Raw genomic sequence first — 24,319 nt, 5'->3', positions numbered from 1 at the left:
GTTGTCTTTGAGATCCCATCAGACACCACATCTTCTTCACCAATTCATTCACTACCTGGACCATCATCTGTCAGTTCTATGCCAAGTCCATTTAAAAATACATATCTTTTATAAGTCAACAGATATGAGTAAGAATACAAAAAGGAAGCATAAGGAAAAATTAAGTGAATTAAGTTATTATTTACATAACCTCTAGACCGTGTATTCCAAATTAAGGTTTAGAAAGAAGTTTTGGGCGAATGCCTGTTGCTTTTACCTGCATTGTATCTATTATCTATGAATAAATTAAATGAAATGAAAAATTACCAGCAATAGCTTTTGGGGAAGACTATCGGAAATACCTGAGATTGAAGATGGAAAACAAAGAGAATATTGAAAAACAGAAGTTGGAGGAGGCCAATAAATGAAAGCGAAAGAAGGAGAGAGATGCACTGGAAGAAAAGAAAGAAATTTGAAAGAGATCGACACAGATCAGAAGAAGCTACTGAACATAAAAAATTAAGAAGAAATGAAAGTTTCTCTTTTTTGTATTCGGACACATGTGCAAATGTCACTTTTGGAAATGAAATGGAAGATGATGAAGGAGAAGAGGATGCTGTTGGTAAGAAAAACAGGACTCCAGGATTTGTTTATTAGAAATGAGGCAGTCCATCCATACAACACTCGACAAGCAGGATTGATTCATGTGGAGCAGGTGACATCTACTTTAGCCAGAAATGGGCCCAAATTCCTCAGCTCCGCCATATTCAATAGGGTTCCAGCAAACATTAGAACCATAGAGAGGGAAGACAGGTTCAAGAGGGCACTGAAGACCTACCTGCTAGCCAGACCTTATTACTCTGTAGAGGAGTTTCTGCAGAGCGACGACCACGACGCAGTAGCGTTTCCAGTGGGATAACAACAAGTATCCTCCCAAAAAAGCTGTCGGGGAGTACATTATTGTTCAGTATGATAGCAAATTTTACCCGGGGGCTGTTTTGGAGGTACTCCCATCTCAAGCTAAAATTTCTGCCATGACTCCGAGTGGAAAGTTATGGAAGTGGCCTTTTCGGCCAGACCCCAGATGTGCTCTACTATGAATGGACAATGTAATATTACAAGCATTGAAAAGCCGACAAAAGTCAGCAGAACAAGAGACCTATACAATGTACCTGAAATGTTTGACTATGACTAAATTGACTAACTGACTATATTGACTGGATGTGTATAATTATTGACTTAATGACTATAATGCAAAGAAACTATTCTTCTGTATACCGTAATAATTGTTTTTTTCATGTTTCAAATTCAAATTTACATTACAAATAGTCATTTTAATGACTAAATGAATATATTGCAAAACATTATTCTTCTGTATAAAGTTAATTGTATATTAATGTTTCAAATTCAAATTTACATTATTACCATTAAAATATATTTTTTCATACTCATTGATTGTTTAAATACAGGAAATATGTAAATAAACAATAAAAAAGAGGGCGGGCAACTACTAGCTTTGAAGTTGCCATCTACGGATTTGTATGTGGTTTCAAGTGGCCAACTACTAGCTTTTACGTTTTGGTTTTTTCTCGAAAAGATCTGCTTAATTTCTTCCACTTAAAGCTGGCGGTCTCACCTTATCTGCTTTGTTGAATGATGAAAAGAATAATAACAATGTTAAGAAAATTATTGTCATTTTAACATGGACTTTGTTTTTGTTGAATAAAGTTGGTGATAGTCCCACTTTGTCCTCATCTAACATAAATCAGGTTTGTGGTAGTACCACTTAACAGCAGTACAAACAACATCTTCTCAAGCAGAATTCATTCTATCAATCCAATTATAATTCATACAATATCTATTATCACTGTAGAAATCAATACAATTATTTCTGAACCATTGAAATATTCCATAATATTTGAAAAAAGAATGATTAATTTCAAAGATTATCTTGTCATCTAGAAGGCAATGAAATCTCAAACAAAACATAACCTTTCTTTTTTGTTTAAAACTTTGAAGTTGTTATCTGGTTTAAATTGTGATAGTTTCTATTCTAGTGAAAAAACGTTGGTAAGTATTAAGAACACAATAGTCAATCTTATTTTAACTCTAAAACACATCTATTTATATTTTATTTTCTTCAAAAAGTGAATGAAAAACAATAAAAGTTCTGTTCTATTAAGAGCTTTTACCAAAAAGAGCTATCTAAGTTAATGATTTCTGATATTCAAAAATTTTAACCTCAACGATAAAATACAAATATATATCTTCTACAGTATTAGATCAATAATTTTATAAGATGATAATCGGTTCATTTTTGTTCTATCTTTTTTTAAGAGTAAACTTCACGTTTAAAGACCGGTGTCTAATTCTAGAAATTTTACGTTCAAAATAACATACGATAGTGTAATATACTAAGTGCTGATTGCACAAAAGCTGGTTAAATTTTAACCGTGATTAATTCAGAAGGCCTTTTTGGTAAGACGGCTTCTCTGATTGGTTCTCATGAAATTAATCTCGGTTAAAATTTAACCGGCTTTTGTGCAACCAGGCCTAAACTTGATACTTGATGTCTTCGTCCTCGACTGGGGGTACCAGACAGACTGTTTCAAAGGTTTTAAAATAGTGGCTCCTCAGCCAGCTTAGTCAATGAATAAATTGGTTTATTTATTAGATCGATTGCAACCAAAAATTTGATAATAAGCAAGTTGGTAAAGTGTCTTGAATCACACCGCTCTGATTTGCTGATTAGAACAAGAATACTAGTAACTAATATAGTGCATCAAAATGCATTCAAAACTAATAATTACACATTTGAAGAAATTACATTTATTCTTCAGATAAGAGTAATAATAATATGATCACATTAGATGGGTGCACGTGCAAATGCACGCTTGGTTATACATATGCGACCAAGCTTGAGAAACAATATCTGGAAAGAGCAAAGGCGAAACCATTATTTACAGGACATTACCTATAGGTCATGTAGGATCACTTACACTAAACGCTTGCACTTGCAGATGCGTTTAGTATCAGCAGTTACATGCATGATACATGTAACAACCTGTATCTCATTTAGTTCATGTAGGAAAACTTACACTGAACACCGAATACTAGTGACTAATATAGTGTTTCAAAAGGCATGCAGAACTAATAATTATTACACATTTTAAGAATTATAGTCATTCTTTTACATAAGGATATAATCACATTAGATGCTTATATATGTGCAAGTGCACGCTTAGTTATGAATGACCAAGCTTGCAGATGAGATAAAATCTGGAAAGAGCAATAGTAATCATTACCTGTATCTCATGTTGGTCATGTAGGATTACTCACACTTGAACGCTTGCACTTGCTGATGCGTTCAGTGTCAGCTGCTACATGCATGACTCATGTCACAACTTGTATTAATGACACTTTTCATTGTTTTCGGTTCATGCATGATTTGACTTTCACTTCCACATATACGCATTCAATGTAATTACACCCCTATGGGAGACCTCAAATGTTAATGAACATCAACTTACGTTCGACGACAAGTATAAGAACTCCAATGTTATTGGTTCTTTTAGCTGAATAATAAGATCAGATAATGATGAAGATCAGATCAGCTGAATGCGATTATGATTATTATTCTCTCGTTGCATTAAATAGGTAATCAATAAGCACAGCTTTAAGGCCCGCCGCAAAGTAGACCCACGCTAATCCACGAAAAGCAAGCACGCTAATCCACCACCTCGCCGTGGGATGTTTTGTAAACCATTGCTAGGCTTCTCCAGACATCTGTGTAATGATAATATTACATGCAATGAATAATCCACTTGTCAGCTGATTTATTATGGATAATTCTATAGCAATGGTTTACAAAACATTCCACGGCATGGAGTGCTTTAGGTGGATTAGCGTGGGTCTACTTTGCGACGGTTCTAATAGTTTACGACATGTCAAATAAGTTTCCCCTCATGATGATGAGTGAAAAAAAGCTCTCATTCTACAAGATTACATAATCACAAAAGTCAATTTTTTGAGATTGTTGGTCTCATTACATGTTTTCATTGTCCATTATCATTGCCCGTGTCTTGTCCATGCTAAGACAAGGGCAAAAAATAATGAAAAATGGGAATTGAAGTTTGTGGTCAGATTTACAATGGATTCATTCACATAGAGCAGCTATATCTTGAAGATTTCAGTCAACATGCTAAACCTTTTTTTGTTTCCTTTGCTCATGCAGAAACCACATGTTCAAGCTTTTTAAAACAAAAGATAGAATTCAACTTACTTATGTACTCGTATTAATATGATTATGAACTTGAGTGAGATTTTTGAATAACTAATATTGTCAAGCAATTCAGAAAGAATTAGAGATAATATCACAGCAATCTAAATGAATATAGACATCTTTCAGTTGAAATATGCTTTAGGGCAATAAATTTATTGATACTTGAAGATGATATTTATTTTTAGTGTATTATTTGTCAATAGATAATATTGAAAACTGTATTCAGTATAGTGTCCCCTCCAGCAATGATAGCCTGTTTGTTGGATACTGTAGTGTTCCAGTGTCAAATGCTTTTGAGAGATCACACAATATTACTTCAACTGATCTTCAGTGATTATTAAGTTCAAAGAATACTCTATTTATGTTCATAGAATGATCATTTCGGATAGGTGTATGATCACTCATTTCTAATCATAAAACCACTATTTTCATGCTAATTTTTAGTCTTTAATGTTAAATCTGATTTATATTGTAAAGTTATGTTATTATAATGTGAACGTCTCTTCACATTATGCTATTCTACGCTGAAATACGTCTTCGAAAGACGTAGCCGTCCTATCTGCCAACATTGAAAGCTACGCTACGCTGATGTGAACGCTGTGAAAATATCTGAACGAATGTGAAAATAGCCTACCATATTAAATTTATTTATTTATTTATTTACAACAATATGGGAGCACACGGGAAAACCCAAAAATTGCTCCCCAATCAAAAAATTACAATAAGCACTTTACAAAAAACTTAAAAATCGAGAGAAAGACATAAGGAAAAAACTATTTCATATTTGTGAAGAGAAAAAAATGTGATGAGAATCTAAATATACTGAAAACTTAATATACTAAATACTATACTATTATTATACTGTACTAGAAACCATTTACAATATGAGAAAATAATGAGAGGGGAATCAAGAAAATACAAATAACATTCCAATAATGAGATAAATGATAACAGAGCTAAGAATGAAAGGAAGTCATCTACTAAATATGGTACTCTATGTAAGTTGATGAGGTCTAGCGTGGGAAAAATAGGTGTCACATTGGGTGGAGCCGCTTACATGCCTTCTTGAACTGACTGGGATTCATATGAAAAAGGTCTAGGTCAAAACTATGGTAATTATAAAGATTCATCATGCGGTTGATTGGAGAATTGAAGTGACTATTGGAGTTGCATTGGGGAGGAAGAAATCTGAAGCCGGAACGCCGTGAAACTGAAGACACATATATATTCAGCAATGAAAGGAGGTAGGTTGATTGGACACGGTTGTTCAATATATTATATAGGAACAAAAGCAATTTACAGCTCCTAGTTGCTTCCAGGGATTGAATATCAAATATGGCTCTTAGGTTAGCTGTGGGAAAATTGAAAGGACAGAACATTTTAAAACGCTTGAAATATACAAACCTTAGAAATTTACTTTGAATTCTTTCTAATTCCAGCTTATGAGAGGCGAGACATGAATGCCATACTTCAGAGCAATAGTTTAATAAACTTCTGATAAGTGTCTTATATAATAGAATAAGAATATTGTGATTATCAAATTGAGAGCAGGTTCTCCGAATGAATCCAATCTGTTGACATGCTCTGGAACATAAACTTCTCACATGATGATTGAAATTGAGCTCAGGATCAAAAATTACACCAAGGTCTTTAAAATGGTCCGCTCTCTTAATTATTTGGTTATTGATTCTATAGATGGGAATTTGCGGATCTCTTTGTCTTGTGAAAGACAGCGTAGCACATTTACCAATATTAACTCTGAGCTGATTTCTCAAGCACCAATCAAAAAAACTATCTACTTCACTTTGAAGCAGCTGACAATCAGTTTCAGACCTAATCACCCTGAAGATCTTCACATCATCTGCATACAGCAGACAAGACGAATGCTTTATGACAGCCGGCAAATCGTTTATGAATATTATGAAGAGCAAAGGCCCCAAATTTGAACCCTGTGGAACGCCTGATGGGCTACTGAAAGATCTGGAATGAAGACCACCAACAGAAACAAATTGATTCCGATCAGACAGATAGTAAAGAATAAATCTAGCACTTGACAGTGAAAACCCAAAGGATGACAATTTCCGGACCAAAATTGTATGGTTTAAAGTATCAAAAGCTTTTGATAAATCTGTATACACAGTGTCAACACGAGTACCTGCATCAAGACAAGCTGATACCTCACTCCGGAAATGCAACAAATTAGTCACTGTAGACCTGCCTGGCAAAAATCCATGCTGGCAATCAGCAATCCACGGTTCTATATGATTGAATATTTTTTTATAAATACATTTTTCGAAAATTTTTGCAAAACAATTAATAATGGATATTGGACGGTAGTTTTCAACAGATTGTCTGCTCCCAGCTTTAAAAATGGGAATTACTTTGGCTTGCTTCCACATATCAGGAAACGTGGATGTTTTCAGTGCTAGATTGAAAATGAACTCAAGCGGTTCAATAAACAAATCGGAGCAGCCCCTGATGCAATACGGTGGAACCAAGTCTGGACTAACAGATCCATTACCTTTCAAGCTCCGTATAGAATTAACTATATCAGCCCTTGAGATAGAATTCAAGTGGAAAGGGGAGTGACCAATTGTGTCATCAAAAACTCCAGCATGATTGTCACTTCTGTTGAAAACAGATGAGAAATAATCTGCAAACGCCTCTGGAATCTCAGTACCTGCGACAAAAGTATTATTCCATCTCATAAAATTCTCTGACCGCTTACCCTTTCGATTATTATTTATATAAGACCAGAAGTTCCTCATGTCACCACCAATACTTGTCTGAACTGAATTCATATAAGCCTGATAATCTTGAGAAATTTTAAGTTTCAAAGCGGATCTCAATCTTCTAAATTCCTCGTCGTGATAAGCAGAGACTCTCCTCTTTCAGGCACATTTCTCCTTCCGTTTGATGTCTTGAATTATATCCCTAGTATACCACCGAGGGTACCTGCCAATCCGATCACCAGCGGCTCTTCTAGGAACACACAGGTCAAAACATGAGTAAACTATGTTATAGAAAACTTCAGTTGCCTCATTGACTTCCGAACATGAATAGACAGCGGTCCAATCAGCGTCTCTCAGAGATTCATACAAGCGAAGAAAATCAACTCTCTTGAAAACATATTGAAATTTGTCATTTGATTCATCTCCGTGATCTGCCCTCATGTGAAGCAATGGAAAAGAAATGGAAAGCGTAGGATGATGTTTATCCTCGGCAACCAAACAGTCATCGCATCTTGAAACATTAACATGTCAGATGCGACATGTTAGGCCGGAAAGATTAGACATGGAACGAGCTAAGAACCAAATCCAAAGTCCGATTATTACAATTGACAATTCCATTATAAGACTCTAAGCCCATCACCCCCATGAAAAGTCCCAATGCAGCTGCCAGACGAGACCCTCTACTGAAGTCAAAGTTAGAGCCACCTATTTCGGGAATATTCCAGTCACCAATGACTATTACATTGCTATTTAAAATTTCATTGAATGATTCGATCAATTCAAAATATCTAAGATAAGTCTCATAGGAAGTCGATGGTTTAAAATAAACAGCGTTGATGTAGTACGGATCTTTATTATTTAATAAAATCTTAATCCAGATAGATTCAAAAACCGGTGATGAAAATTCTGATAATAATACGGCCTTAAGAGAACTGCGAACAGCAACAAGTACTCCACCACCCCTCAACCCCTGATCACCAGACCTATCCCTGCGGAAGACAGTGTACCGCTCATCGAACAATTCCTCATTATGAATTCCATCGTACAACCATGTTTCAGTGAGGACAATTGCATCAGCATCACACTCTAAAACTTTCCGGAAAGTTTGGAACTTTGGAACGCAGACCTCTAACGTTTTGGTATAAGATATTGAAATCCAGTATTATGAGGAAAAAGAAAAAAAAACCGAACAAAATGAAATAAAATAAAAAAGAAATATATATATATATATATATATGGGAGAAGAATGAAATATGATAGGTGATTACAGTGAAATTTTAAACTGAGGATGATAAAAATTATGTGATGAAGTATTATCTTATTAGTATTTGTTTTAAAGTATAACACTAGCCTGTCCATGAACATTATAATAACATTAGATGAGATTTACCTAACCAACTCCTGATTCAAAGAAGAAGAAAAAAAATAGTAACTCCAACTATACATGCGATTTGAAACCATGTAAGAATAAAAATTGTGAAAACAGCAGCAATCGATTTAATTTAGAATGAAAAGTTGTAATCGTGAAATTACGGAAGCTTAGATTGTTTATCATTTAATGCCCTATATATATTGCTATTGAACTGCCATTATATTGAACTTTATTATGAGCCTAACTGTATTGCTAACGAAAAGTAAAAGTGACCTATCTTATCTGAATAGGACCGATAAAATGAAATCGAATTCATCAATAAGTGAAAAACAACTTGATAGCAGGAGCATTGATTATAGTATGATTCAGAACGAAAATTATTATCAGAGAACAATCATGAATAAAATTAAATACTTTGCACCATGTATCTTCATACATTGCATCAGCCTAAAAAGAATAAACAATCACTACATTAAGAATAACAGCGAATACTGTGATAAGATACGAAGGATGAAAACCGAATAAAAAGTTTGTATATTCACAAGTAACAAACTGGCCGTTTACCTGAAACTGTAAAATAATAATATATCCGTGACTCCAAAGTAAATGTCAGCATAGACTAAATAAACATAGTCTTGAATCTGTGATGTCAGTTAATCATATTCAACAAAATTTTGGGTGTATTTTGTCTTCTATTTCACAAAGTAGTTCAATGGTATAATAATTATTATAATTAATCATTACTTAGAAAAATAAGCCTCAAATAATTAAAAAAAATCCAAAATAAAGAAAGTAGAAGAGGACACTTCACATTGAGTGAATCAATAAAATTTATAGTATAGAATTCCAGTATTGATACTCATATTATCAATATTCTAATATTAACATAAGTGATCGTCCCCTTTTTTATTCAAATAGACATGTCTAACCAAATTATATACAGTCTGCATTGATGTTATGTGTGAGCTATGCACTCTGTTCCTATAAATGGATTGTATATTAATTATATATATATTTTTTCAAGTCAACTACGATTGATTTATCTTATATTATACCTAACTTATATACCCTTCAGATTATTCGTAACATGTATGATTTACTGTTCTATCCAAGTGAACTATAGTCATTACAAAGCACTTCCGCAAATTATGCCCAATTAAAAAATAATATTTGCTCAACTTTTAGGTAAGATAACAAAATCTAATCTGACTAAGGTAAACTAAACTCCATTTACAGGTTTAATAGAATGTGAAGAACGACTGGACAATGTGTGTTGGAATGGAGACATAACCCACAATGCTTCCAAAAACTGAGCTATACTTCAATGGATTAGTGTGGCTTTCCGCTCTTCTGTTTGCTTCCTACCATGTGTATGAAGCAGGAAAATGTAAGTATAAAAATATTAAATTCATAGATACCGTAGATACTGTACAGCTACTTAAATGGTATTCAAATACACAGTATAATATTGGTGACACTTATCTATGTTATTCAAGTTTTTATGTAAAGTATTAAAATTTATTCGGCTTCACCTACTAGCTGTCAGTAGAAAAGGTAGCAAACAAATAACTAAAATTTGCTATGTAGCTTGAAACATGTTCAATCTTTATATTTATAAACTTTATATAAATCTAATATATACGATATTCTCCAAGGTACTCTGTGTTTTAAAATACATTTCTGTTTGTTCTTTTAATCAAACACTTTTCCCCCATTTATATTTTCATTGATCCACTATTATTATTATTTATCAAAGCAATGTACTCTTGGTATTGTGTTGTAGAAGTATCTAGAAAGCTTGATATAGTGATATAGAAAAGGGGGGGTTTTCATTTTCAATTGATTATGATGGCCTTTATATTCCATTCCATTTTGCTCGTATTCAAAAAGTATCGTTCTCTCTCAAAGACCCTCAAAAATATAATCAATTTAACAATACAACTTTATCAGAACTAGAAAATATTTCATGTTACTTAAATATACAGTAAATAACACAACAATCTCTTTAAGAAAATTATCCAGTCTAGCCTATTTATTATTGTAGACATTGCTATGTTTTAAAATATCTGTTATCCCTACTGTTATTAATTTTCCATAATTTTTCTGCATTTGTTAGGAAAATTATTGGTGTAAAAAGTAATTTGAAATGAGTTTTAGATTTTTAAATTGAAATGCTCACTGTTTTAATGTGCTCTGTATTAATGCTTACTGTATTAATTTTCCAGATTTTGAATTTTCCGACTATGCGGAAGACTTTGAAGATGGCTGGCTTTGGAACCTGAAGAAAGACTGTGCCGATTATGAGTGGCAAATGTGGTTGAATCTGTTAAAATCCATCTACCCCTGGTTTTTTGTTCATCTTATAGCATCCGAAATTACAAGATGGATGTTTTTGGAGGTAGGCGTTTCTCTCCGGAAGTAACTCTCCTTTTGCTCCCATTATTGAATATTTTTATCAAGATGAAAAACTCCATATTATTGAAATGAAATTTGTATCAATGTAAATTATCCACTTAGATGACAGTATGACTTATAAAATATACACTGTCTTCAGAGATGTTGTGACTCAAATAATTGAAATTTCTGATCTTTGAGCTTTCAAAAATTCGAACGCTCTCCAAAATGGGATAAAAATTTTATTGTTGTAAAATATAAAAAGTATTTTTTTAATGCATCAATCTGTAGTGTAGCTCTAACCAGGATTATTTATTTTCAATTGGCTAATCTGAATATTATATATTATAATAATATATTATTATAGTTATATTATAACTAACTAGCATTGAAATTGGTCTCGCTTGTTGTGAAATGTTGCACACCAGCTGAGCAAGAGTTCAGTTAGCTCCATATTTTTGATACTGGATGTTGATGTACATATAGCTGTATAGTAAATATTGTTTTAGTAAATTGGAAAATTCGTAAGACGGTAGTTATAGATGAAGGTTTCTCGATCCATTCCGCACTGCGATGTATTAATACACGTTTTTTTATGTATTTATAACGACAATTCTCGTTATAAATACATCAAAATCGTGTACTATTGTTGTGTAATGTTGCTTCATATTTTTGATACTGTATCTTGATGCACATATAGTTGTATACTATTTTCTTGTTTCTAAATAAGTTCTCATTATTGAGGTCCCACTTTAAATTGATATAAGTATCTTACTGTTGAACTAATATAACTACTACATAATAAACTACTATTCCACTTGGATAAAAATATGGATTTTTAAAGAATACGAATAAGAATCATTTATATTGCCAATCATCAAAATCAGTTGCAGAAGCCGTTGTCAAAATAGTTATTTGTATATCTAGAGTGAAAAGTACTGTTTTTTCTCCCTGAGGGAAAAGTTTGAAGCCCGAAGCGAAGCCGAGGGCAACAATTTTCCGGAGGGAGAAAAACATGTTTCACTTGTGATATACACAAGATTTTTCCTCCACCTACATTTTTATAAAAACTGCTAATAAAATAATTTTTAAAAACGTACGTGACCAAACAATGTGTTACAACATAATCTGAAACGTAAACAGCTGGGCTGGCTTGTAATCACAGTTCTCCGCCGACAGTGCTATGCGCTATCTGTCGGCAAATGTTGTAATAACAATAAGTTAAAGAGGAATATTCGTTGGCTGGTATTTTGAATAACATGGGATAAAAAAAAATTATACATTTTTTTAGTATAGTGATATGAAGTTTGTAATAATTTTAGCATACAAACATAAATTTCATATATTGATCAAATGTCTGGTTGAAGTATTGAATTTAGTTGGTTTAATGACTACTCTATATGCTTCCTCATCTGAGCTTAGACCTTCTAACCTATTTCAAATGTACGTTTTTAAAATAGAGATGCTTCACATGTTATTTAAATGGAGTCATTTTTACGCTCTAGGGAGTTCTCCTGTTTTTTCCTCCCGAGAGCGAAAAAGTGACACTTTGGTATTATGTTCCAGGGAGTAAAGTAAGCACGTTAGACAGGAGGTGGAGGGAAAATATATTCATTTATTCTTCAAATACACAGTTTAGTTATTGTACACTAGACTTGTAAACCTCCTGATTCTAAAAATCCTAACTCTATAACTACTTAGTTATTCATGTCTGTCTATATCAGGACACATAAAAAAGAAATATACTGTGTATTCTAGAATTGTTTTCTGTAGTTCATGTCCAAATAAACATAGACTAAACATACGTGTGGCCTCTGCCATATTTTTCATAGACCGTGTATGTTCTTACAGTTTTATTTGTGGTTGAACTCAACAGTTTAATACTAAAACTCGAGTCTGCTCATTAAAGGAACATTGAATAGATGTAGTCTATCAACTGTTTAAAGGCAGCATATTAATATATCATCCGTTTAGCAATAAAATCATGAAGAGATCTCAATTTTTCATACAGAATAATCAATTTCTTCATTTTCTATTCCAGGCAGTTCCAATATGCTATTTCGTGACAACAATTTTAGTTGTATTGAATGCATTTGGTCCCGAGATCTGTCTGATTTTCATCAGTCAGGTGTGTCTTTATTACTTGGCTCTTCAGACTAGATCGACCATTGTTGTATGGATATTATCTGTATTACTCCTATACGCAATATATGGTTTCAGATATGGATTATCATACTTATTAGTAAGTATCGACAAAGTTTTGGATCAAAATAAAATTAAAAACTAACAGTTTGTGATTTAAAATAGAAACAATTTTCCACTAGATGTTAATATCAACTTGTAGACAATCAATCATGTAGACAATTTTATAATTTTGTGATTAACATTCATACTTATTTTAAAACAATCACATATAATATGATTCCCGTTTGAAAATGTTTGCTATGGAGGCCAAATTGGGTTTTCATTGAATCTCAACGTACGAAAAAGTATAATTTCATTCACAGAATAATAATGATTGTAACACATACTGTGTTTATAGAAATTAAGGAGTGGCCATAAAATAAATTATTAGATGCTGGCTTTATAATTCAGAGGCCAGGGTTCAAATCCCGGCCCAGACAAGTTCTTTTTCTCGGGCCACTCCGGTGTTTCGGATGGACACGTTATCCGTCGGCCCGGCTGCCTAAAACAGTCCTTAGGTCATGTCAGAGGCCCTAAAATTGATCAGGTGTGACCTGAAAACTCTGACACCAGATCTGAACCAGCCAGGTCACTCGATATTATTATTTTATTATAGAAATTAAGATACTTTTGTCCAAACGCTGACATGTAACGATGCGATAGAACATTAAAGTTCTATAGAGTAGACAATATGCTTTCAACATCAGTTTTTCCCTTTTCAAGTTATAGTAGGATCTAAATAGCTCGGCAGTCAGGATGGAGGATGTCTATCCTACACCTGTTTAGTTGTAACAACAGTACAATATAACTTGCGACTCTGTACAGGAGTAGAGAGCCCCGTCACAATAAAAATATGCTTCTATCTATTTAAAAAAAAACTTTTGTTCCATAAGATCACTAAAGTTTCACAAATCAACCTATTCAACTTTTGAGTGAGTGAAAGCAAACCAGAGTCTTTCTTGTTTTCCATGGTAAGAATAATACAATAACCTCTGGACTATTTATTTTAAATTAAGGTTGAAAACAGTTTTGGGCGAATGCCTGTTGTTTTCACCTGGATTGTATCTATTATCTATTAATAAATAAATAAATTCTATTTTAATTGTCACATTGGTTGAATAGAAAGCGTTGGTGTTAAAAGATATTCTATTAGATTAAAGTTAATCTCGCTATACAAGAATTGTTAGCTCTGTCATTCTGAACAATCATCAAATAGCTCTATTGTTTTAAATCTTGATCTTTTTCAACTTATTGGATGTAGACCCAAAGCTGTATGTTTTTTAGTGCTTCATTTAATAATTGAAAACTTGTAATCAGTAATATACTTTCATATAACATTTTGAATAACTTCTGGTCAACTGGAGTACTATTCCTTTTCCTTGATGTGTAAAGCTGGCCTCTGACGAGCGTTCCAACAATTCAAAATGCCACCCAGAATGACCTACTTGGCTGAGAATCAGCTGTTGGTGAGGATTAGCCAATCGGGGGACATTCTGTGTGGCGTGTTGGTTCAAGGAAAAATACATTTTATTAATATATCGGTTGTTCCTAGGTTTCTATTGGCTTAACAGATCATACTCTTTATCTCAATACAGCTGTCGTATCTGCGTGGATATTGCTGAAATGTATAAGTTTCTGTTTGGATCATATAAATGGCAAAGCAAGAATCGAGAAGAACTTCGATGTATTCATCTCACTGTTGGGCTATACCTTTTACTTACCACTTTTTTTCCTGGGCCCTTTCATGATGTATGAGGATTATGAAAACGGGGTAAGTGGTGAGGATTCTTATAATCATTGTATTGTTTATTTACTATTATTCAACAGTTGCGTTGTAATAATATTATAACAATCCAAGTTTTCAACGAGGTCACTGCCTTGCTATCAGATGGGCACTTCAAACTGTCGGCCATGACTGAAGTATAACAGTCGTAAGGTCCATTGACGTCTCTTCCCTCAAGGGACTCCCCACCAACAGAAAGTCATGCGAATTTACTTTTTCAACAATCTAATCTTGTCGTATGGTGAAAATCTTCTTTACTATCAATAAATTTCACTATTCAAATGAACATGTACGTGATAGGGAATACATGTTTGACGCAAATTCATAAATATAATCAATTATGGAAACTTATTATTAAATCATTGAATAATGATGCTTGCAGAGCATGGCCTACACCTGCTCGTCTTTGAATAAATGTGATAGTATTATTATGAAATAAGCAAATGTAATGTAAGCTTATTAAATAAAATTACTCCAGGAAGAGATATACAATACATTATACAATACATATCCCATGTTATAAATTATAATGAAATTACCTTATTCATCATCTTATTCATACATTCTGTGAATTTTGTGTTCCTTTTTACTTACAATATTTTGAATTTCTTGTTAGAGACACAGCATAATTTTTCCATTGGACATTGATCTTTTGAACACCAGCTTCTTATTCATACAATATTTGTTATCAAATTAATAAAAAACGTATGCTTGAATTTTTTCTCCTTCAAATGTTTTAGGTTAGTAGGCGATTCAAAATATGGAACAGAGAGAGGCTTGCATCATTGACGTTCAACGTACTGCGTTATACTTTTTGGATGTTGGTCCTCGATGTTTTCCTTCATTTCTTTTACATTCATGCGTTTGAATATAAATTGGATGTAAGTATAAATTTACTTCTATTCTCTCTTTTCATTGAGATTATGTTGAATCATGTCTAACTTGTTGAAATTCTATAACAATAATCAGTGTTACTATTGAGTGTGAATTATTAAATTCATGATTTTTGTTTGAATTCATAAATTAGATGGAATGATTCCTGTTCCTTTTAAGATCTTCCTAGATTTTATGCTGATAGACACACTTTAGCACGATATGAGAGTAATTGGGTCAAGTCATCCAGAAAAGTCTGGTAGGTTTACAGCGCAAGGTTTTATTTAGTTCACTGTTGAATGTTTTGATTGTTCAATAGTTGAATTGGGAAGAGACTTCCTAATTCAACAGTCTGTCTTTGAAGCTAAAAATCACTTTGTAGATATAAGAGAAATAATTGTGGTGATGGTAAGTAATCATTGTAAGGCATGAAGAGCCTTATCATAGATTTTGAAATCATATAAAATAGTGTTATTCTGAGGGGGACGTAATTATCAGTCCTGGGCCTAAGACGCCAGACTCATGTGTGGCCGTGGGTAATGGAAAGCCTGATGTAGAGTACTCTTGTTCTACCATATTGTTTTTTCAAATTCCTTAACTGATATTCAGGTATTCTGATTCAAATGAATAATACTCAAATGTGATGTAATGTGTCAGTTCATCAAACAAAATAAAATATGAATAACAACATTAAAAATTGATACTATTTCCAAAAAATTGAGAATATTTTTTAACAATGCTGTCAAATATTTCATAATAATTGTCGATGATGAACTAATTGTGTATTTCGAAAAACTGATCATCTTTTCCACAGCAACTGAAGGAAATGGGCGCATGGTACCTGAATGGTGTTGTTTATTATTTGGCATTATTCTTTTACATCAAGTACTTGGCAATCTATGGACTGACTGGGACCCTGGCTAGAGCAGAAAACTACGATGCACCTCCACCCCCCGCTTGTGTTTGCTACATGTATTGCGATTCGCAGCTGTGGCGGTCATTTGACATCGGCTTCTACTCATTCATGAAAAGGTAATGGTTTATGTTTCTCATCTATATTCCACAGTAGAATTCTATTGGGATGTATCAATTTAAAATATTGTATTCGAATTTCAAATAATTGTAATTTGTAGAATAAATCTTGTTAAACTTCTCCATAATTGAAAAACATTGATCGTCAAATCGTTTGATCATTATCAAAACATTCATTGATCATCAAAACATTTTTGTCAAATTCCACTTTAATATTTTACATACAGGACTGTGTGTAAGATGTGTTTGCTTCAACTCGAAAATGCATTCTTGTTTCTAAAATAATGAAGCGGAATTTAATAATTCAGTCAGTGTTTCTCAATTAATTGTAATCCATTATCCAATGTTCAACAAGTAGGGACATTGTTATGATTAAGCACTGTGACGCTTCTGTGAAGATGTAGGTGCATTACTCATATTCCCATCATATTGCATCTCATCTTTATGATATCAACTAAGATTTTAACTGCTTGTGTATTGTTTGTGTTATGTAGCCGATTATTTGTCATGAATTTCCACAATCCGAATACCTTATTGTTTTAAAATTAAAAAAATGTCGACGATGGTGGAAATTCATGACAAGTAAAATTGGACTGGAAAAATAGATGCCTCTTGGCAGTCGGTTAAGAAAACGAGACTATCTTCATTAGATGTACGGGCCACCATTGGGACACCATTTTCCAGAAATAAATAGAATCATAATAATAATTTAATAAATTGAAAACATAAAAATTGAATTTGAAATAGAATAGTAATAGGGTTTAAATATAAAATAACTGTAAAAATAATAATACAGGATTTGCCTTTTAATTAATGATTAAATAATTAAAACTTTCTATAACCCTTTTTCTAGAGAATAGTGTCCCAATACAGAGGGATAGAGTCGGGCCCGTTTATCTGCTGTAGATATTTCCAGGTCCCATCCTTGTAACCGACTGCCAAGAGGCATCTATTTTTCCTATTTTTTTCTACCGTCGTAGAAATTTTTGAATTTTAAAACAATTGGGTATCTCGGATTGTGAAAATTCAAGGCAAATAATCGGCTAGTGAATTATTTAGTTCTCTATCAAATTATTCTCTCTTTTGTTTTCTTTTTTATAAATTGTTTCTTTCTCATGAGTTATAAGAGATAGATCCATTTAACCTCTCACAAGCCAAGCGATATCCCCATTATAAAGTGATATAATAAATTAGTGTAATTTTCAAAATATTATTCAAATTCAATAAATTTCACCAATTAGTCATCTATGCTCACATATATTATTAAAGTATAAATATATTAGCCCCATTACAATTATTGCAAAATAAAAAAATCGCAATCTATTCCTTGTTATCTACAATCTATTGCGAAAGGAAATCTATTACTATAGTAAATTCCACATGAAATAAATGAAAACAACCATATCTGCATATACTATATGCTATTTTTATAATTTTGTTCAATTATAATTTTATATTTGATTAGAATATCTTTTTATTTCATAATTGGAATAATAAATAACGAAATTCTTTATCCAAAGAACAGTTCAATTCTATAGCAAAATTGCTCTATACCAACCTTATTGTATCGCAATAATTAGGAATCATTCTTGGAACCAGGGGAATTTATTACAATTATGCAGAATTACAATTTGGTACATTTTACCAGTTCTGAAGGTACATAATCACAAAATCAAGCTTTATTAGAATAATTCAGTGTATTTAATCAATAAATGTATTCCACCTGTTACATAATTAATTCTGTTTTTTAGTTTTATTACCATCATACACATAGATACGCTTTACATTATAAATGATTGTTTCTCACTCCTCGATAAGAATGCCAAACAAAAACTAACAATCTAGATAGTAAGTTCCTTCCATATGATGTACAATTCTAATTTTCTAACTGTTTTGTTTCTCGTCGCAGCACACAAATCAATCAGGTTTTGCTGGTAAAGGCGATTAATTTTAAGAAATTTAACATGATATTTTTTGTACTTTACAATTTTTCAAGTGAATTATTTTATGTTATCTGTTGTTTTTGTATTATTTTCTGAGACAATGAATGAATTTGAATTCTTTGATTATTTTGCACGAACCGAATTTTGAATATTTTCAATTTTTAGGTTTCGAATTCGCATTTTTTGAATAGAAAAACGGATCAATTTTTGATCAGTTTTTTATTCTTGATCTGTAGTATTTGATTAATTTCTTGTGGACTAATCCATCATTTTTCAGGTGCTCAATGACTCCATCAATTTATGTTATATCCTTGCGCTGAATTGAAGATTTTAAATCTAGTTCATTATTGTTTGTGATTGCAGATATATCTACGATCCAGTTCTAGGAGAGAATAAGACATTTTGGAGAAGATTAGTAGCGTCTGGAGTGACATTCTGTTATGTTTTCTTATGGCATGGATTCTCTGAAAACATATTTCTCTGGAGCTTACTGAATTTCATAGAACTTTCTCTAGAATCAATCATGCGCTACATTTCAAAAACTCACATGTTCCAAGTCTGGGTGGTAAGTTACTCATCAAATTTAAGCATAGTTATTGTAATTCGTTGAAGAAGATGAAACCTATAAAGCCTAAGTGATATGGTTTGCTATCTATGATTAATTATTATTAAGTCTGTCTCATGTAGATTAAAAATGTTTAGCTTAATGAAATGGATGTAACCATTAGAACACGCAATGTTTGATCTTAGTTTCAGTTTTTCTCATCCTAGGATCATCCATTGAAAAGCATTCTCAGTAATGACTATCATACCGAAATTACCTATCAATCATTTAAGTGCCCCAAAGCATAATTCCATAATAAATGATGAAAGGTTGTTTAAAAAATTCAAGCAGCGTAACTAAAATAATAAAAACTTTATTGTACACAAAATTAACTTACCATTCTCCGAATGATTCAACAATAGAAATATTTATACTCTTTCCGAAATCAAAATATAAATTCTGTAGCTCACAGTTCAAGTAGGTTGCATTATTGATACAATCAATACTGACTCGAATTGCCCAGTATTAATACCAGTTATTGAATCATTAGTAAGTTCGGAGCAATGAAAGCATTAATGTTGGTGCTAGCTTTGTATTATTTTTGTATTTTCAGCCAGTCAGCAGTATTTGTGGTATGCTAGCGTAGCATGCTACCAAGATTTACACTAAGTTTTACCAGCCTAAGTTTTTTTTAACAAGTATTAATTGAGTTGATGAGAATAAAACGTAGGATATCGTGTGAAAGATGGAGATACCATGTATTTTTAATAGACTGATTTAACCAGGTAATTTATTAAACAAATCAATAGAGGTAGGCCTACATAAAAACCACAAATTTAATATTTTCTATTTAAACAAGCACGATACATTATACTCTCTGATGCTATGTTTTCAAACTTTGTAGAACAATACATTCTCAAACAACAATCAGAAAAGGTTGTTAGCCCTTTGCTTCGCGCCATTCAGTATTTTTGGGATTCATTTCAATGCCTACATGTATTGCCCAGGAGAGGGAGGAGGTGTGATCAACAGTCAATTTCTAGAAGGTAGGTAGGCCTATTTCATATTCAAATAAGATTAATATATTTTAAATCTGTATCAAGTACTGTATATTCCCAATATTTCGTAAGTTTTCCTTTTATAGGAGTCAAAAGCTTCAAATTGAAACAATGAAAGTGAATTCATTGAAAGATATTGATAATTGATGAAAAAGACAAAGAAATTGGCAATAAAAAATTATTCTTGAAGTTGCCAGAATAGTACTGTTAAGTTTCAGTTGAGGGTTAATAAACCAGTGAATAATGGATGAGTTAATCTAAATTTTCGGTACATTTCTTATAAAAATAAAATATTCCATTTTCATTGTTATAGTATTCAGCCCATTCAATTTATAGACTGTTTTTTTACTGCTTATAAATTATAGAATTATTGTTTATAGTTAATTTCCTTGTTATAACATATTGAATGACCCCGAATGTTCTTGCTCATAATACTGTGGGAGTAATAAGAATACAGATGGAAATTACTGAGATATTGCAATTATTCAAATATAAATGGCTTCGTATAAAATGAGCACTGCTATCCAGAGATTGTCAGTTTGGTGTAAGGGTAAGCATTCCTGACCGGCAATTAGTAGGTACTGGGTTCGATTCCTGGGCTGACAAATAATTTTTGAATGGTAGTGCTCATCGAATTTCCATCTAGCTGTTTACACTGTTGTCATATTTGCAGTAGCAGAAGTCTTCGTGGTGGATTGCAGCATTTGATTTGGATTTTCGTTTAATAATAATAAGTAATAAAAATATTCTAATAATGATAATGGAATCATAGCCGAAATATATTGTGAGTAAACAATTTAAAAAAAGGGTACTTCGTTTTTTATTTTTATTTCTAAGAATATTCTAATACATCTAAAAAAACAATTATACATTTTTTACAATCAAATTAAAAAAAAACCAATGGTTTCTTACTATACATGAACTCGTGAATGAAAATTGATGAAGGTTCTATGCCAGATATAGTCTAAAATCAAACCTTCGACTTAAGTGATAGCAGAAACGCAGGTCATGCATGGAGTTCAATAACTTATGAAAGGTCAAACTCAGTGGCATATGCAGAAAAAAATTCGGTGGAGGGAGGATCATAACATTGGCGTAGAAAGAACCTAAACTTTGGCGGGGGGACACAGGAGATGTGGGGGTATTCTATACCCCAAGGGGCATGGACTCCCAAAGGGGAGTCCGGGGGCTCTCCCCCGGAAAGTTTTGAAAATATACCTTCAATTTGGTGCGAGTTTACGCAATTTCCAATCAAAAACTAACATTCCATTCAAGTATTTTTGTATTCATTAGGCTACTACTTATTATTTCGATTTTACCATAGGCCTATGATTTTTCAATTGAATAACATAATATGTATATTATACAATGGAATGGAAAAGAATTTTATTAGTAATTCAATCATTTCAAAAAATAATTCATAATAATCATTGAACTGTAGTAGCCCTGAATAGGCCTACTCTTTATTAGATAGCATGCTATAATTTCGGCTTTAAATAGCTATTTATGTATTAAGAGCGTAATGCGTGACTTTATCGCTCGCGCAAAACAGTTATCACGCGACGCGAAGCGGTGCATGATAATTTTGCAAGAGTGATAAAGAAGCATTACGCGCGAATTACATACAAAATTTTTTCTACAACTGCCCAAACCTGTTAAATTACTTATATCGGCGGAGCTACAATTACCGACTTTTTAGGCTAAGATCTGACTTTTTGGCAAGCTGCTTACCATCAGCTGATTAGCGAGTGTAAAGAAACTCTTCTGCGCATGCGCGAATGATTAGCGAGCGTAATGAAAATCTACTGCGCATGCGCGGATGGTTAGCGAGTGAAAAAGTTTGTTTGTTTGTTTGTTTTTAAAGCTTCCCAGAGACTCTAATCAGAGTATAGGAATTGTCAAAAAAATAAGAAATAAGCTGTTTTACGAGGAGAATTGAGTATGTAAATTCTTTCTTTACGCGCAGTTGTAGAAAAACAATTTTTCAACAAACTAACAATATAGGCTTAGTTGAAACTCGATTCACAATTTTTCCAAATTTTAATAATATTTTATTCAGCGCTAGTATTTGAATTATTTTTAGGGGGATACAACCATTTTCCCAAATATTGGGTGAATTAGTATTTGAATTATTTTGAGGGGGATACAAACATTCTCTCAAATATTGGGGGATGGTCTGCTGTTTCTACGGTGGAAACTACGCCCATTTATTAGACAATTAACTGGAAAATTTTGATTGTACTTTCTAAAAAATCTGGTGTGGCTCACTCACACAACTTTCCTTGCCGTTATGAAAATGTATCACCTGACGCTAGTGTTCACGCGCATCTGAAGTCTATTCAAAGATCCAAGCCAGCTGGTGACAGGACAATAACGCTGGAGACACACAAAGTCTGCTATCTATCTCTTCATAGTGAATGTTTCAATAGAATCAACAGTTGCCAACAGTTTGCAATTGAAATAATAACATTTTCTCGAATTTCAAGCTTAATTGAAATTTTAGGTAATAATGTTACTGGACATTAATTGTAGAGATTTTCATGCTCAATCTTTTCCACTTGGAATTTTTTCTTTAAATTGTATCTGAAGCCTGATAATTGGGTATCTAAAATCAAACTTTGCATAGATGGGGCGGAGCTCCAGAATTTTTTACATATATGGGACTTGTGGCAATTGATAGAGTTTATCAATGACTATTTTGAGTTTAAATTTGATCAAAATCGTTGGAGCCGTTTTCGAGAAAATCGCGAAAAACCCTGTTTTTGACAACATTTTCGCCATTCTATCCGCCATCTTGAATTGCATTAGATCTAAATTGTTCGTGTCGGATCCTTATATTGTAAGGACCTTAAGTTCCAAATTTCAAGTCATTCCGTCAATTGGGAGATGATATATCGTGTACACAGACGCACATACACTCATACACACACACACACACATACAGACCAATACCCAAAAACCACTTTTTTGGACTCAGGGGGGGACCTTGAAACGTATTAAAATTTAGAAATTGGGGTACCTTAATTTTTTTCGGAAAGCAATACTTTCCTTGCCTATGGTAATAGGGCAAGGAAAGTAAAAACTGCTGGAGCTTTGTTTAAGTATATCAACAATAGGTCTATAGGCAGTCAAACTATTCAATCAGCACATGCATGAAACTAAATAATCTATTATCAACTTGAGCAATATAAACCAAGTTACCTAGAATGCATTCTAGGTACCGTACATTGATATAAACTATATCGAATGTTGAAAAGTAAACAAGATTGACTCACTTTTATGTGCTTCCCCCCTCTGTAGTTTTCTGCTATTTTACTCCCTACGCACTTCTAGACTACTCACTGACACCGCCAACTCTTTGCTCATAATATTAAAATAATTGTGCTATTCTCTAATCTCTTATGTTCGAGTATTTATTTGCTCATCTCTTCTGTATTAATCAAGTCCATACAATAAAAATAAAATATGACATTAGAAGCTAATTAGTGGCTGATCCGGCCACAAAAAATGTAGATCCTATTTCGGTGGTGGGGGGGGATACATCCCCATAACTCCCACCTTACGCTACACTGGTCAAAGTTTATAAAAAGATTTCCAACGTGATTAGTTAGAAAGTTTTTATGATGTCAACAATCTCTGAGCATAATAATTCATAATTAAATAAAGATATTCTGAATCGCTTTTAGAGTTTTGATTTTTTTTTGTTTCAGGAAATTGGCTGTTCAATTTTATATTCATCATTCTGGCATATAATTTCTGCATAACAGCTATGGAAATATCCAGATGGAAACAAAGAAAGCATTTAATAACTACTAAATATCAGTGATATAATAGAATCATTTCCACTTCAGCACATCATTCTTTCTACATATTATCACCGTTATCCGTTTTTATAAATAAGAAAATATATTTTTAAAACTTGTAGCTTTATTCCAGCCTTCATTACGTTTTCCTCTCCACATATTTTCATAGACTGACTGTCTAATAAAATCTACGAAATAATCTCCAAAATTGCTGTTTGAGTCATGATAGTGAAACAATTGATACTTGGTACCGATAAATGAATAATATGCTGAGAATAATATGTTGAACCAGAATTCAAAATTTCCAAAGTAGCTTCCCGGGTGATCCAATTACTATGCA

The 24,319-nt window shown here is 32.8% G+C and overlaps 1 protein-coding gene across 3 annotated transcripts; it reads left to right on the top strand.

Moving 5' to 3' along the window:
* Positions 1-1,893: 1,893 nt before the first annotated feature.
* Positions 1,894-24,094, top strand: LOC111062805 (protein-cysteine N-palmitoyltransferase HHAT). Of its 3 annotated transcripts, none has more exons than XM_039427190.1 (10): positions 1,894-2,049; positions 9,602-9,752; positions 10,591-10,763; positions 12,801-13,001; positions 14,496-14,714; positions 15,467-15,607; positions 16,486-16,631; positions 18,938-19,139; positions 20,023-20,164; positions 23,887-24,094. In XM_039427190.1, exons 2-10 carry the CDS (start codon positions 9,662-9,664, stop codon positions 24,000-24,002), a joined length of 1,431 nt encoding a protein of 476 aa, XP_039283124.1. In that variant the 5' UTR covers positions 1,894-2,049; positions 9,602-9,661; the 3' UTR covers positions 24,003-24,094. The 3 variants fall into 3 exon arrangements, with proteins under 3 accessions (XP_039283124.1, XP_039283123.1, XP_039283125.1); XM_039427189.1 differs by having other exon boundaries at positions 16,414-16,631; XM_039427191.1 differs by lacking the exon at positions 20,023-20,164 and having other exon boundaries at positions 16,414-16,631.
* The last annotated feature ends 225 nt before the right edge of the window (positions 24,095-24,319 follow it).

The sequence above is a fragment of the Nilaparvata lugens genome, chromosome 4 (assembly GCF_014356525.2).
Source record: "Nilaparvata lugens isolate BPH chromosome 4, ASM1435652v1, whole genome shotgun sequence".
NCBI lineage: Eukaryota > Metazoa > Arthropoda > Insecta > Hemiptera > Delphacidae > Nilaparvata > Nilaparvata lugens.
The sequence above is the reverse complement of the archived record's forward strand: the minus strand, read 5'-3'. Positions and strand labels throughout refer to the sequence as shown.

Bases quoted from the DNA above. Each gene is read 5' to 3' on its own strand.
- LOC111062805 (XM_039427189.1), top strand. From the start codon at position 9,662: ATGCTTCCAAAAACTGAGCTATACTTCAATGGATTAGTGTGGCTTTCC. The intron at 16,632-18,937 runs GTAATGGTTTAT...TTGTGATTGCAG, and splicing joins TTCTACTCATTCATGAAAAG to ATATATCTACGATCCAGTTC. The intron at 20,165-23,886 runs GTAGGTAGGCCT...TTTTTGTTTCAG, and splicing joins CAACAGTCAATTTCTAGAAG to GAAATTGGCTGTTCAATTTT.